Source organism: Schistocerca americana, chromosome 2 (genome assembly GCF_021461395.2).
Source record: "Schistocerca americana isolate TAMUIC-IGC-003095 chromosome 2, iqSchAmer2.1, whole genome shotgun sequence".
Lineage (NCBI taxonomy): Eukaryota > Metazoa > Arthropoda > Insecta > Orthoptera > Acrididae > Schistocerca > Schistocerca americana.
In genome coordinates, this window is record NC_060120.1 from 217659627 (window position 1) to 217676280 (window position 16654).

The 16654-nt window shown below is 46.0% G+C and overlaps 1 protein-coding gene across 1 annotated transcript in view; it reads left to right on the forward strand.

Moving 5' to 3' along the window:
* Nucleotides 1–627: 627 nt before the first annotated feature.
* Nucleotides 628–16654, forward strand: part of LOC124595615 (protein 5NUC-like) — a 226101-nt gene continuing 210074 nt past the window's right edge. The window contains exon 1 of the mRNA XM_047134434.1: nt 628–1026. Coding sequence (XP_046990390.1) covers nt 652–1026 — 375 coding nt within the window. The 5' untranslated portion in view covers nt 628–651. The remainder of the gene's footprint in view (nt 1027–16654) is intronic.

The window sequence follows — 16654 nt, forward strand, 5'->3', positions numbered from 1 at the left end:
GTGGCAGACTCTGCAAGAGAGGCGCTCTGCATCGCGGTGTAGCTTGCTCGCCAGGTTTCGAGAGGGTGCGTTTCTGGATGAGGTATCGAATATATTGCTTCCCCCTACTTATACCTCCGGAGGAGATCACGAATGTAAAATTAGAGAGATTCGAGCGCGCACGGAGGCTTTCAGACAGTCGTTCTTCCCGCGAACCATACGCGACTGGAACAGGAAAGGGAGGTAATGACAGTGGCACGTAAAGTGCCCTCCGCCACACACCGTTGGGTGGCTTGCGGAGTATAAATGTAGATGTAGATGTTGACAGGTGTTTCACTGTTCCTGCAGACAGCCGTGTCCGTCGAGGATGGCCTCACATAGCTGCCTACATAATTCATTGTACTGAAAACGTAAGAGAAACACCGAAATGACACCTGTCGATTGCGCACGGCCTTGACGTAAACCTAGCGGAAAAGAGATACGGAAGGTTCAGCTGCGAATTGTGACCGGTGCGCCCACGTCTGCAGCCGGGCGCTCGCGCTCTGCCAGTGCGGTAGGTCAGAGCAGCGGTGGGGGCAGAAATGAATGGCGCATGCGCAGTGGCGGCCGCGAGTTGCCTTGCGGGCGGCCTAGCGGAACGGGTGGGTCAGCCAGCCGGCAGTACCAGGAGCCATGCGTTCGCCGACAGCCGCCGTGGCCGCCGTCGCTCTGTGGCTGTGTCTGGCGGCTGCTGCTGCCGCCCCGGCCGGCGGCGGGGGCGACGTGTCGCTGACGCTGCTGCACACCAACGACATGCACGCGCGCTTCGAGCAGACGAGCCGGTCGAACGGCAAGTGCCGGCGCGGCGACGAGCGCCACTGCTACGGTGGGTTCGCGCGCGTCGCCCACGTGGTCCGCGGAGCGCGTCGCCGCGCCGCCGAGGACGCGACCGCGCCGCACGTGCTCTTCTTGGTAGCCGGCGACACCTACCAGGGCACCGTCTGGTTCACCGTGCACAAGTGGCGCATCGTCGCCGCCATGCTCAACCTGCTGCATCCCAATGCCTCTGTGAGTAAACGCTACACCGCCACCTCTCACACTTAAAAAAACAAAGAGATGCCAAGTATTGCAAACGATTCTCGGAGGCGGAAGACTGTTGTGATCAGGCAGAAATCAAAAATGTAGACCCACAGGGTTCAATTTTCGTTCCACTTCTAATGATTTAAATGGCACCATCTTAGGACACCTGTCACTCCGCTATAAACTGAAAGTTATCATTCCTCCGTCTACATACGCAGGGTTTTCGGGTATTCCCGTTACAAACTTCTAGGACTTGTGGAGGGGAGTGACTCCACAACGCTTTGAATAGTGATGAATGCTTGCGTTAGATGTTGTTGTTGTTGTTGTGGTCTTCAGTCCTGAGACTGGTTTGATGCAGCTCTCCACGCTACTGTATCCTGTGCAAGCCTCTTTATCTCCCAGTACCTACCGCAACCTACATCCTTCTGAACCTGCTTAGTGTATTCATCTCTTGGTCTCCCTCAACGATTTTTACCCTCCACACTGTCCTCCAGTACCAAATTGGTGATCCCTTGATGCCTCAGAACATGTCCTACCAACCGATCCCTTCTTCTAGTCAAGTTGTGCCAAAGACTTCTCTTACCGAGCGAGGTGGCGCAGTGGTAGCACACTGGACTCGTATTCGGGAGGACGACGGTTCAATCCCGCGTCCGGCCATCCTGATTTAGGTTTTCCGTGATTTCCCTAAATCGCTCCAGGCCAATGCTGGGATGGTTCCTTTCAAAGGGCACGGCCGATTTCCTTCCCCATCCTTCCCTAATCCGATGAGACCGATGACCTCGCTGTTTGGTCTCTTCCCCCAAAACAACCAACCAACCAAAGACTTCTCTTCTCCCCAGTCCTATTCAATGCTTCTTCATTAGTTATGTGATCTACCCATCTTATCTTCAGCATTCTTCTGTAGCACCACATTTCAAAAGCTTCTATTCTCTTCTTATCCAAACTATTTATCGCCCATGTTTCACTTCCATACATGGCTACACTCCATACAAATACTTTCAGAAATGACTTCCTGACATTTAAATCTATACTCGATGTTAACAAACTCCTCTTCTTCAGGAACGCTTTCCTAGCCATTGCCAGTCTACAAAATGGCTCTGAGCACTATGGGACTTAACATCTGAGGTCATCAGTCCCCTAGAACTTAGAACTACTTAAACCTAACTAACCTAAGGACATCACACACATCCATGCCCGAGGCAGGATTCGAACCTGCGACCGTAGCGGTCACGCGGTTCCAGACTGAAGCGCCTAGAACCGCTCGGCCACCAACGGCCGGCGCCAGTCTACATTTTATATCCTCTCTACTTCCACCATCATCAGTTATTTTGCTCCCCAAATAGCAAAACTCCTTTACTACTTTAAGTGTCTCATTTCCTAATCTAATTCCCTCAGCATCACCTGACTTAATTCGACTCCATTCCATTATCCTCGTTTTGCTTTTGTTGATGTTCATCTTACATCCTCCTTTCAAGACACTATCCATTCCGTTCAACTGCTCTTCCAAGTCCTTTGCCGTCTCTGACAGAATTACAATTCTTATTCAATTTATTTCTTCTCCATGGATTTTAATACCTACTCCGAATTTTTCTTCTATTTCCTTCACTGCTTGCTCAATATACAGATTGAATAACATTGGGGAGAGGCTACAGCCCTGTCTCACTCCCTCCCCAACCACTGCGTCCCTTTCATGCCCCTCGATTCTTATAACTGCCATCTGGTTTCTGTACATATTGTAAATAGCCTTTCGCTCTCAGTACTTTGCCCCTGCCACATTCAGAATTTGAAAGAGAGTATTCCAGTCAACATTATCAAAAGCTTTCTCTAGGTCTACAAATGCTAGAAACGTAGGTTTGCCCTTCCTTAATCTAGCTTCTAAGATGAGGCGTAGGGTCAGTATCGCCTCACGTGTTCCAACATTTCTACGGAATCCAAACTGATCTTCCCCGAGGTCGGCTTCTACTAGTTTTCCCATTCTTCTATAAAGAATTCGCGTTAGTATTTTGCAGCTGTGACTTATTAAACTGATAGTTCGGTAATTTTCAATCTGTCAACACCTCCTTTATTTGGGATTGGAAATATTATATTCTTCTTGAAGTCTGAGGGTATTTCGCCTGTTTCATACATCTTGCTCACCAGATGGTAGAGTTTTGTCAGGGCTGGCTCTCCCAAGGCCGTCAGTAGTTCCAATGGGCGTGTGCAATACACGGTTGTATGATCATATCAGTCCTTCACTCCCAGCTAGGTTGGATACGCCCACATAAGGTACGCGATCTCCACACGATGTGCTTACTTCATCGATTTCTTAGTCACTGGTGCCCCCAATACTTATCTTCTCACATTAAACACCTATCATCATTCCACAACCGCAATACCGGATCGGATACGTCTAGCATCTTGGCTGTACCTTTGCATAACACAAAATCTTTCTGCGTGTCCTTCTCCATCTCAGCCACACGACTATGGAACGCCCTCCCCTGTGATCTGCGTCTTATCCAGAACCACTCAACATTCAAGAGGGAACTCAAAACTTACATATTAGGGACGGTATAGCCACCACTGTTGTACCCCTCTCATCTCTTTCTTTCTCCTCTCCATCATAGTTTCAAATTTTATCATTCTATTTCTCTTCCTCTAACCTAGCTACCTCTTCTATATCTCTTTCACCCCATTCTATCGTCTTATGTCTCTGCTCGATGTGAATAACTCACAAGCTGCAAGAACATAATGAGAAAATTCCCAACTAGCAATAGGACTAAGATTCATAAAAGAAAAATATGTTTACTTTCATATATATAGTCATTACTATCATTATTATTATCCTTGATTGTTATAATTATTTTTTGATAGTCTTAATTATCCTTGTATTACTGTTATAATCTCTATTTTTTTCTTTAACATTAATACTGTATAACCTGGTATGTCCATAATGTTCTGTACAAAACGAAATTCGTTCAATCCGAGTATGCCTGGTTAGGTGTAAGAGAGGGTCTGAAGGCCCTAATCTTGCCTGGTAAAATAAATGCATAAATAAATAAATAAAAATATGTCGAGAAACGCCACCCAAGACACAACAGAGTCAAAACTATAGGTGATGGCGCCTGTAAATGTGTAAATATACAGGGCTTTTTCGTGATGATGCTACAAACTTTCGATGACGGAGAAGATTAAGGTGTCAATTTGAAGTAAGAGTCCCTGTACCGAAAACGAACGACTCGAAAGTTGTAATCTAGAGCCGCTCTGGTACCTCTGACAGTGGAATACATGTACCAGCACTGTTGTTGCTAAGATTGTAGGGTATGGAACTTAAAGAGCAAAATGTCTAGTGAACATAGGTTCCAAACTGCATACCTTAAGAAAGTTGAGCACTTGTTCAATAGTGGAGATGCGTCTCACACCAGCGAAGAACAAGTGCTCATAGCTCTTAAGGCATTGCATTTTAGAACCCGTGTTTGCTAGACATTTTTTTATTGTTTTCCTACTCTACGATCTTACCAATAGCAGTACCAGTACATGTATTCCACCGTCAGAGATATCAGAACGATTTCCGATTACAACTTTCGAATTGTTCGTTTGCGGTAGAGGGACCCTTACCTCAAGTTGATACATTGCCCTTCTCCATCATTCTTGAAAGTTTCTAACTCCATCACGAAATCATCCGGTATGTACATACATTTACAGGCCCCGGCGCCCATGTGGCGTCGTTGGATGACGTTTGCGGACTAGTGTTCCTATTCAAAATATTATGTACTCACTCTTCTCTACAATCCCTAGAAGTTTGTAATGGGAATTTCCGAGCACCCTGTATATCCGCCAGCCACTTTACTGTGCGTAGCGGAGGGTAATTCGTACCAATATTAGCGATTCCCTGTCCTGTTCCATGCGCTTACTTACGAGGAAGAAAGATCTGTCTAGATGTGCATCACTGCTCTTCAATTCACATCCAAAGCAGTTCGCAAGGGGTTCGCAGAACTACTTTCAGACTATACCTCGACAGATCCGCTCTCGAAAAGCGCTTGGAACACATTAATACCTAAATCTTTCCGTGCGAGTTCTAATTACTCTTATTTTATTATGATGGTCTGTTCTGCCTAAGTAGATGGGAGTTAACTAAATATTTCCGCATTCGAAGAAAAAAAGATGGTGTCTGAAATTTTGTGAAAAGATCTCGCCACAACGAAAAACGCCGTTCTTTTAATGATTGATACCCCAATTCCCATATCATACCCGTTTCTGTTTCTCGATAGTAGAAACCAGACATGTTCGAGTATTACTCGCACTCTGAGCAATCGGTAAATTATTAGATTTTATTACATTTTAATTAAATGTGTAGGTTATAGTAATAATAATATAGTAATAATAAGTTTGTGTGAAACAATGGTCTGGTTCAAGTCTTTCTTTTGGACTCTAGTTCGCGACTTGCGTGCCCGTAACATACCTCAATTATCCAACTGAGCAAAGGCTATCTACAGCTTAATGTGGAATCCGAACCACGCGTTGGTTCTAGCGACTTCGCACATAGATGAGAGGTGAACACTAGATTAAAACGAAGACCAGTCGGTGATGTGACCGAAACTCGATCCCGCGACCTCTCTGTTTCTAGGCACGCGCTTTACCGCTAGACTACCAGGCCCGGCATATCTACAGATATCTCATCTACAGGTACTGCTGAGTGAGTTAGCGCCGCGCGGAGTGGCCGTTCGGTTTGAAGCGCCATGTCATGGTTTGCGCGGCCCCTCCCGCCAGAGGTTCGAGTCCTCTCTCGGGCATCGGCGTGTGTGTTGTTCTTAGCATAAGTTAGTTTAAGTAGTGTGTAAATCTAGGGACCGATGACCTCCGCAGTATGGTCCCTTAGGAATTCACACACATTTGAACATTTGAGTGAGTTTGCGAGTGTCAAAATATGTGACATATATGGCCATATCATTCGAGTGCATTACTTAGAAGCTTAAATTTTTCACACCGCCAAGGGAACGTAGACCTTAGTATGTGGCGTAAATTTCAGCTTGATACCTCTACTTGTTCCTGAGAAATAGGTGTGTTAACAATCAGACAAAGTGATTCTGTAATTGTTTCGTTTTTACCGACTGAGGTTCGGAACCCTAAAAATACAATATTTCGATGACCCTCGTCAGTCCTATCTGCTAAGAATCTCACACCCCACAGAATTTCTCTCGCAGAGGACGGACAAGCGTAGTGAAGGCAGTCTCTTTAGTGCGTTTGTGGCATCTTCTAAAAAATGGTTCAAATGGCTCTGAGCACTATGGGACTCAACTGCTGTGGTCATAAGTCCCCTAGAACTTAGAACTACTTAAACCTAACTAACGTAAGGACATCACACACATCCATGCCCGAGGCAGGATTCGAACCTGCGACCATAGCGGTCGTGCTGGCATCTTCTGTCCTGCCAATAAAATGCAGTCTTTGGTTCACCTTACCCATAAAACTGTCTATGTGATCGATTCAATTTAAGTTGTTCATAATTGTAACCCCTAGGTATTAAGTTTAGATTTGTGTTATTTATGGTATGACCGAAATTTAACAAATTCCTTTTAGTATTCATGTGTAAGACCTCACACTTTTTATTGCTCAGGATCAACTGCCACTTTCGCACCATACAGTTGTAGTCTCTAAGTCATTTTCTAATTCCTATCGATCTTATAATGATTGCACTGTACGGTAACTGTCAGCATCACCGGCAAACAATCTAAAAGGGCTGTTCAGATTGTCTCTTGAGTCGTTTGTCTTGATTAATAAAAAGCACTCCATCTTCAGGCCACAAGTGGCCCATCGGGACCATCCGACCGCCGTGTCATCCTCAGCTGAGGATGCGGATAGGAGGGGCGTGGGGACAGCACACCGCTCTCCCGGTCGTTACGATGGTTTTCTTTGACCAGTCTTGATTAAGAGAAGAGGGCTTATAACGCTTCCGTGGGAAACACCACATATCACTTCTGTTCCTCTCCATGACGCCCCATCAATTACTACGAACTGTGACAGGATAACACGAATCCAGTCGCACAGCTGAAACGATGCTCCTTAGGCACGGAATTTGACTAGAGGAAAATGAGAAATATAGATTCGATTTGAGATCTCCTGACAACATCACTCATCACTTCCCTCTCCTGAACGCCACGCCCGATGTGCGATAGTGGGACCACGATAGCCACACAGACGTCTTCGAATATAGCCCTTCTAAACTTACCCAACATATTTTCGCGAGAACTACGTCGTCATTCTTTCAAGGATTCCCATTTATGTTCCCCAAGCATGTCTGTTACACCATCATAAGGGCTACAGCGGAGGGACAGAAATATGCAAACACCAAAGGCAAAACACCTTATCATGCCTAATACAGTGTATGAAAACGGCTGGAATTCAAAACAACTTCTAGTTGTCTCAGAATGGATAAATACGAGTCCTGTAGGGTTTTAGAGGAAATCTTAAACCATTCTTTCTGCAAAATAGTGGCAAGTTCACGTGACGATGATGGAGGTGGATTAACGATCACGCGCCGTTCTCTCCAAAGTAGACATCGAAGCAATTGAGAGTCGGGCTGCCCGATTTGTTACTGATAGGTTCGAACAACACATAAGTGTTACGGACAAGCTTTGGGAACGCAGACGGGAATCCCTAGAGAGCAGGAGAAGTTCTTTTCGCGGAACACTACCGAGAAAATTTAGAGAATCGGCATCTGAAGCTGACTGCAGAACTATTCTACTGCCCAATTATTTATTTGTAATTTCTGCTATCAGTCACTTTTATTTGTTTTATGTTTAATCTATTATAATACAACGCGTTTCGAACATGTTCATCATCAGGCGTTTATACATAAAGAGAAATGTTGCTTAAAAATAAATTGTCTTAAACTAAATTAACCTAGAACAAAATTTTCTAGGTTCATTTAGTTTAAGACAATTTATTTTTAAGTACCATTTCTCTGTATGTATGTGTGCATAAACGCCTGATGATGTACAGTAGATGTTCGAAACGCGTTGTATTATGTTAGATTAAACAAAAAACAAATAAAAGTGACTGGTAGCAGAAATTAGAAATAAATAATTATCCCACACAGTCACGGTTCACAAACGTAGCCATTATGACCGAAAATAAATATTCTACTGCTGCCGACACACATTTAGCGTAATGCCTACGAGAAATTAGGGCTCAAATGGAGGAATATAGAAAGTCGTTATTCCCCCGCTCTATTTGCGAGTGGAATAGGAAAAGAAATGACTAGTATTGGTACGGGGTACCGTCCGCCACGCACCGACTGTTGGACTGCGGTGCATCCACGTAGATGTAGACCACAAAGGCTCATTAATATTGAGATCTGATGACTGAGGTGGCCAGGGAAGATGCGACAATTCATTCTCGTGGTCACAAAACCAGTCCTGGACGATTCAACCTGTGTGAACAGGGGCCCTGTCGTTTTGGAATACAGCTTCACCATTGGATGCGATCAACCGAAAATAGTCACACACTCCTTGGCGGTAATACAACCTTGCACAGTAACAATGTGGCCAAAATCATCACCCAGACCCCTGAAATGTTTGACCCTTAGGACGTACACTGGCCCAGATCTTGAAAACTTTGTGAAACAAGTCTCATCCGACCAAATGACTACTTTCGATTGCTCCATGTCCAGGTTTTGCGGTTTTGGCCCCACGTTTTCCTGTTACGAGCGTTTGCATCACTGTTGAGTGGTTTTGGAATTTCAGCTCGCCCTGCTTACAGAACTCCCTCCATGTTTTTTACTTCTTTATTTATTTTTTTGAGCTGTCAGGGTTCTAGAGTGCGACGTCCAGTTCTGCAGTGCTTTTGCAGCTGTCGTCTTCATATTTTTCGTTACTATATTCTCCAATGAACGTCCGTCACGTTTACTCAACATACACACTCCGTGTTGTGACTCAGCGGAAGACTTCTTTCCGCTTTTGTGTGTGCGGTATAACTCTTCGATCGTTGCCTCTTGAAATACCAAACACTTTGGCTAACTTGCTAACGGAAGCACCCGTCCTACAAGCGCCAACAATCTGTCCTCTACTCGAATTCACTGCTTAAGACTTAACGCACTCGCGACTACACAGAACAATGTTCTGAATACGACAGACGCTTATAGCTTATTGAGGACACTGCACAGGTGCCGTTAGCGGTCAAATACAACTGCGCAACCTGCGGCCTTGGCTTGCATCTGTATTTATGAGTTATGATTTTCATGTTTTTGTCCCACCGCTGTATCTTGTCCTATTACAATCATAGCTACGCGCCTTGAATTCATTCTTTGGACAGTCTACCAGAATTGGTCGCACTAGACTCTTGTTCGAATCTTCGTTTACAGATGTTCCGTACTTCCCCAATCAAAGCGATGAAGTCACGTTCCCTTCTATACGTGATCGGCCTATTTCATATCGCTTCTTAGCACGACATGTACAATGTGAGATGCTCAAGAAGTTCATCGCTAATCTTGGAATCATATACTATCAGATTCATCGTCACAAGTATTATCTTGCAGTTATCAACGTTAGAGCTGTCATACGTTACGCGAAGCGCAAAGTTTCTCCAAATCCTTCTTCTTTTTCTTACGATCAGCCAATGACGCTACTTGCCACTAGACATCAGTATCGACAGCGGACATTCTTTTAGTAGTGGGCATTTTTCGTACCGATATTCCATTTTTAGCAGTCCTCAAGACAAAAAAATAGAGGTATGAGAACCTGCATTACCTCGTTGTCTTGCATTTAAGAGAGGCCCCGCGTTTGTCAATGTAGTATACCTGTGTAAAAAGGGGCAGCAAACAAGGTATTACTGAGACAAAACATGAATATAAAAATACCTCTCACAACTTCAGTTTCTTTTGCCTAGAAGGCATGGATTCTACTAAGCGCCTGAAGATGTGAATGACCCACTTAACGTACATCAAGCAGAGTCGGCTCTTTTAACGAATGAAATAAATCCTACAGTTGGTCCCTTTAAAAGGACAACAACACAAGAAATTTTTCAAATGATTTGTGATTCTCTGCCAATGGACCCTCCCTGTTCTCTATGTAGTTGCCTCCAAAAAATAGATACGTATAATTTGCGATTACGTAAAGTACGTACATCCACATGTTCATTACGCAAACCAGGATAAAGTGAAGGGTGGAACGCACTTTGTACCAATATTTCTGCCGTTTTCCACTCACGTATGGACCTAGAGGGACACGATTGTCTCTATGCATCGTCACACACACACACTAATCTCTCTTATCTTACCCTCATAACCCCTAAGCGAGAATTACAATGGACGACGAAGAATAGTTGCACAATCTTCCTTGAATACAGTTTCCCTAAATTTGGTTATCACGGTTCGCCGGCCGCTGTGGCCGAGCAGTTCTAGGCGCTTCAACCCGGAGCCGGGCTGCTACTACGGTCGCAGGTTCGAATCCTGCCTCGGGCATGGATGTATGTAATGTCCTTAGGTTAGTTAGGTTCAAGTAGTTCTGAGTCTAGGGGACTGATGACCTCACAAGTCCCATAGTGCTTAGAGCCATTTGAACCATTTTTTGATCAGAGTTCCACGGAAAGAGTCACCTTTCTTGCAAAGATACCCGTTTATATCCTCCGAGCAACTATATGACACTTTCGTACTGTTCACATGTTTCGAACCTAGCAACTGGTCTCTGAATTCGTGCACGCTGATATGCCAACCTGATGGAGGCTTCGTACAGTGGAACATTACTAGAATTGGTTGCACTAGTGTCTCGCATTTTGGTTTCTTTACAATTGCGCACGTTTACCCAGAACGCTCCCAACAAATTCAAGTCTTCCATTTGTCACCCATATTGCTGACTTAACGGTTTGAGCCAGTTTATATAGCTTCGCAGCATAAATCACATAAAACTAATCGCAGAAAAGGCAAATGCCTCACTGGGAGTCACGGAAAGACTACTCAGGAAGTGTAGTCCACGCACGTAGGAGGTCCCTGACAAAACGCTCGTTCGACCGTGATATGGAATATTGATCGGTATTCTGGGACGTATACCAATTAGTATTGATAGAGGCAACAAAGAAATCCGTACAACAGTAGCACGTTTCGTCACAGGTTCCTTTACTAATAGAGAGAGCGTCATCCAACTCCACTGACAGACACTGTAAGAGAAACATTATGCATTACGATGTGCTTTACCGCTAAAATTCCGGCAGAGTACTTGGTGATTATAATTAAAGTGCAGCTACTCGTGGAGGTTCAGTTTGGGCTGTAATTAACGTCTGGCAGTGAAACTTGGCAGATACGCTAATGCGGAACCGATATAAGCTGGAAAAAAATTAGTTCCAAATTTGGCCACCAGGGGCACGTCTGGCGCTGCATGCTGTTTCAATGACAGTATGACATCCCCGCTGACATTTGACAAAAAATAATGTGAGTGAACAGTATGGCAATCGAGAAGAAAGGGCGTGCGCTGTTAATGAAACTGTTATGCGAACGCCGACAATTATACAGCGTTGCATTGAGAGAGTAGGTCTGAAGAGTAGTCCGATGTCAGTCAATGGTTTAGAGAAGATGATGAAACGCGGGTGAGCTTGGAGTGGCTCCTGGAAGAGGAAGGCGTCCTATCCCACTCGAAGTTACTGACGAGGTTTCTGTTACTGTAACTGACCACGCAGCACGTGTCCCGGGTAATGCTAGTGCTCGTGCAGTGTCACGAGAATTGTCCATCCCGTGGCCATCAGTATGGGAAGTTTTATGGTCTACTTTACAGCGGTACCCATACAAGATCCAGACGGTGGAGCTACTGAATCATCTCCTCGGTGTTCGTCGCAAATCGGAGTCGACGACGTATGGCCGGGCATTTTTATACTACGGGGTGCAGTAAATACACAGTACTGCCGAATTGGGGATACTGTTAAAGAGCGTGTTGTGCACGAAGAGCCACTGCACTCGCCATGTGTAACTGTGTGGTGCGGATTCACAATAACCTTTATTCTCTGTACCGTGACGTCTGCACGTTATCGAGACCATCTTGTACAGCATGTGAATCCTGCTCAGAAAAAGCACAACTCTGTAGGAACCACTGATTTCATGCAAGATGGGGAATCACTTCATGTCGCTCAGCCAGTGACACATTTCATTAATGACACTTTACACAAACTTGTTATATCCAGACGTTTCCCAGATGTACGGCCTGCAAGGTCACTGATCTGAATCCAGATGACTATTGGCTCTGGGGATATCAAAATAACGCGTTTACTAGGGACACGTTCGGTCTCTACCTGTGATGAAGGGCGGTGTACAGGATCACGTTGCTCAGATTCCACCGGAACTGCTGCGAGCAGCTGTTGATCACGTCTTACTTCAGATGTTGGCATCTCGTCGGTGTCCCTGGTCCGCGTGTTGAACAAACTGTGTAAGCGGTGGTTAGCAATAAAATCAGCATTATGCCATACTCACTTCTTTGACCTTTCCTGTCCATCGCCCGTTCCCAGTCCTTTATGCATGGACACATGTCTTGTTCCGGCATAACGACAAACGCCGGCACGAAGATCAAGAATGATACAGCAGAGAGGGCTGTGAGACGGCGTCAGCCAATAGCACGCTGACTAGGACGTCACCAAGACAGGGGCGGCATCTACAAGAAAAGAATAAAAGCGACGCGCCGGCTAGTTACGGCTGGAAAGTAGAAGATGCGCAACAGTAGTAGACCCGGAAAGTAGGAGACACGCACTAGAAGACCCGCAGTGATATTAACGATAGCAGTGGCTTATGAACTTGCGTGATTAGCTTGCATGGAAATTGTATCTAGCAAAGGACGCCTATTATTTGCATGTCGCCAATTGCTTCCGACCCATAATTTAGAAACGAAAGTTAAGTGTTGTCAGTTCAATGACGGCAATGAACTCCATTAATATGTTTTGGTTGATGTTGTGTAGTTATCCGAGAAAACAGCTTCCTAGGCACCCTATAAGAGATGAGTGGGCAGGATTCCACTTGTCTATATGTCTTTGCCGCATTCGCAGCACCAGATTTACACCTGGTGGCCAAAATTGTAACTACTTTTTTTCCAGCGTAAATCGATTCGGCATTAACGCATCAGAATATCTACCAAGTTTCGCTGTCATGCGATAGTTACAGCCCACACTGGACTTCTGTGGTAGCTGAACTTAAATATTTCTAGAAGAGGCTACCTACAGTGCATCCTCCAACGTATACCTCTTGTAGAGACCATGAAGATACAATTGAAGAGTCTAGAGACATGCCAGCTGTCGTTTTTTCACCACCGCACTCGCAACTGGCACAGGAAAGGGAGAAAGTACTTACCTTATCTTCCGAGAATGTGCAAGCTACCTTCTATCAAACCTCTGCAGCTTTAATAGACTTGTCATTGTAAAAAAAATAGGCCTTCCGCTGTAAAAGCAAACTCCGTCCTGGGGTGCAACGAGCAAATGTTCAATCGTCTGAGAAAATTTTATATGCCACCTTGGCGTCAGCGTCATCAGGCTTTTGAGTGGGAGATCCAGGCCATAACACCTGAACAAATTATACTGGGTGTTTCAGTAATAAGTACAGAATTCTTGTTGGATGATAGGTTGGATACAGGTAATGATTTTAAGTATACGAACGTGGGGTCTCCGACTCATACTTAGTGCGCTAGCCAAGAGCAAAGCGCATATGCTTTGCCTGGACGAAACACCACTGTACACACTGTACACTGCGATTACGGCAGTAAATACTCGCCATTGACTTGATGGCGTAACTCAAGCGGTCGAACTACGGAACTGTGGACATTAGGTAATGCAATTACAATGAAATGAATACCCTTAGCTGCATACAGGCGTTGACGTAAGTCAACGGGGACAGTTGAAAATGTGTGTCCCGATCGGGACTCGAGGCCGGGATCTCCTGCTTACATGACAGACGCTCTACCCATCTGAACCACCGAGGACACAGAGGATAGTGCGACTGCAGGGACTTACCTCTGGCACGCCTCCCGTGAGACCCACATTCGCAGCTTATTGTCCTGCACTATATTCATAGTGTCCCTGCCCATTATACTCATTACTCGCGGCTTTACTGCCGATTCCCGTAAGAGTTCGGCACTGTTTGTGCATCCGCACAGAAGAAGAAGATGGTCAAATGGCCGGTGAGTCTTAACTACATACACTCCTGGAAATGGAAAAAAGAACACATTGACACCGGTGTGTCAGACCCACCATACTTGCTCCGGACACTGCGAGAGGGCTGTACAAGCAATGATCACACACACGGCACAGCGGACACACCAGGAACCGCGGTGTTGGCCGTCGAATGGCGCTAGCTGCGCAGCATTTGTGCACCGCCGCCGTCAGTGTCAGCTAGTTTGCCGTGGTATACGCAGCTCCATCGCAGTCTTTAACACTGGTAGCATGCCGCGACAGCGAGGACGTGAACCGTATGTGCAGTTGACAGACTTTGAGCGAGGGCGTATAGTGGGCATGCGGGAGGCCAGGTGGACGTACCGCCGAACTGCTCAACACGTGGGGCGTGAGGTCTCCACAGTACATCGATGTTGTCGCCAGTGGTCGGCGGAAGGTGCACGCGCCCGTCGACCTGGGACCGGACCGCAGCGACGCACGGATGCACGCCAAGACCGTAGGATCCTACGCAGTGCCGTAGGGGACCGCACCGCCACTTCCCAGCAAATTAGGGACACTGTTGCTCCTGGGGTATCGGCGAGGACCATTCGCAACCGTCTCCATGAAGCTGGGCTACGGTCCTGCACACCGTTAGGCCGTCTTCCGCTCACGCCCCAACATCGTGCAGCCCGCCTCCAGTGGTGTCGCGACAGGCGTGAATGGAGGGACGAATGGAGACGTGTCGTCTTCAGCGATGAGAGTCGCTTCTGCCTTGGTGCCAATGATGGTCGTATGCGTGTTTGGCGCCGTGCAGGTGAGAGCCACAATCAGGACTGCGTACGACCGAGGCACACAGGGCCAACACCCGGCATCATGGCGTGGGGAGCGATCTCCTACACTGGCCGTACACCACTGGTGATTGTCGAGGGGACACTGAATAGTGCACGGTACATCCAAACCGTCATCGAACCCATCGTTCTACCATTCCTAGACCGGCAAGGGAACTTGCTGTTCCAACAGGACAATGCACGTCCGCATGTATCCCGTGCCACCCAACGTGCTCTAGAAGGTGTAAGTCAACTACCCTGGCCAGCAAGATCTCCGGATCTGTCCCCCATTGAGCATGTTTGGGACTGGATGAAGCGTCGTCTCACGCGGTCTGCACGTCCAGCACGAACGCTGGTCCAACTGAGGCGCCAGGTGGAAATGGCATGGCAAGCCGTTCCACAGGACTACATCCAGCATCTCTACGATCGTCTCCATGGGAGAATAGCAGCCTGCATTGCTGCGAAAGGTGGATATACACTGTACTAGTGCCGACATTGTGCATGCTCTGTTGCCTGTGTCTATGTGCCTGTGGTTCTGTCAGTGTGATCATGTGATGTATCTGACCCCAGGAATGTGTCAATAAAGTTTCCCCTTCCTGGGACAATGAATTCACGGTGTTCTTATTTCAATTTCCAGGAGTGTATATATGTATATGAAGATGGTACCTGTTCTGTCGTACATACTGGTTTCTGTAACAGACATAAAAGGGGGCGTGGAGTATACATGACTGTAACTTTAAAATTTGGCATATATAGGACATTTTTCATTTGAAACCCTATAATGTATATATCAATGTAATCAGGAAAGACTAGTCTATAGAATTTAATAAAGTCATGAAAAATTTCGATTTTTACACCATTTATAAGTACCCTGTATCCTTAAACCGAAATTGTCCGAAAAAAATGTTGCATTACATACCCAACGCCCCTCGTAAATTAACCATTCTAGAATTTGTTAATGTAGCTCATATTAACCTCAAACATTATCCGAGAGTTTCACTTGACATATAGTCGCGTATGCGAGAAGGGGGCGTGGATGTAAAACGATGTTTTCTGGAAGCGATTAGAGGCTAGTATCAGATCTTGTCAATAACTTTCGGCGTCAAACTAGTCAAGATCTGCTGGTGTCCGGGAATGCAGGCCCATATTAACCAACTGCCGAGCGAACACTGAGAAGGCAACTGCATGCAGTGCACATTTGGAGTCGGGTATATCATAGAAAACATTGCTCATAGCGGACATAAAGCTGCAACAACTTCAGTGAGGAAAAAACGATGCATAAACTGGGAAGAAGCTGACTGGAGCTATGAAGTGCTATCCGATGAGTCATGATTGTGCCGTTATTGAAATGATGCGAGATGTCGAACGTACCTGCAACCTAATGAGGCCTTTAGCACGCAGCGTGCAGATGGTACAGACCAGGCCGGAATGGTTCTGTAATGTTTAGGCAACGTTTTTGGTACCATGACTTGGGCCCACTCATTCAGATTACTGTGAACATGGACCACTTCCTCTGTGACCCTTCTTCTGCATCTTCACAGCGAGTATGCTGCTAACACTCCCGTCCTCCAAGATGACTACAATTGTGTTCAGTGGGCTGCACACATACGTTCTCGATGAGGCGGAGAACACTATCGAGCCTCGACGGGGCAACTGTACCACCTGATCTCAATTCGGAAGAAATATTTCTGGGACTGTTG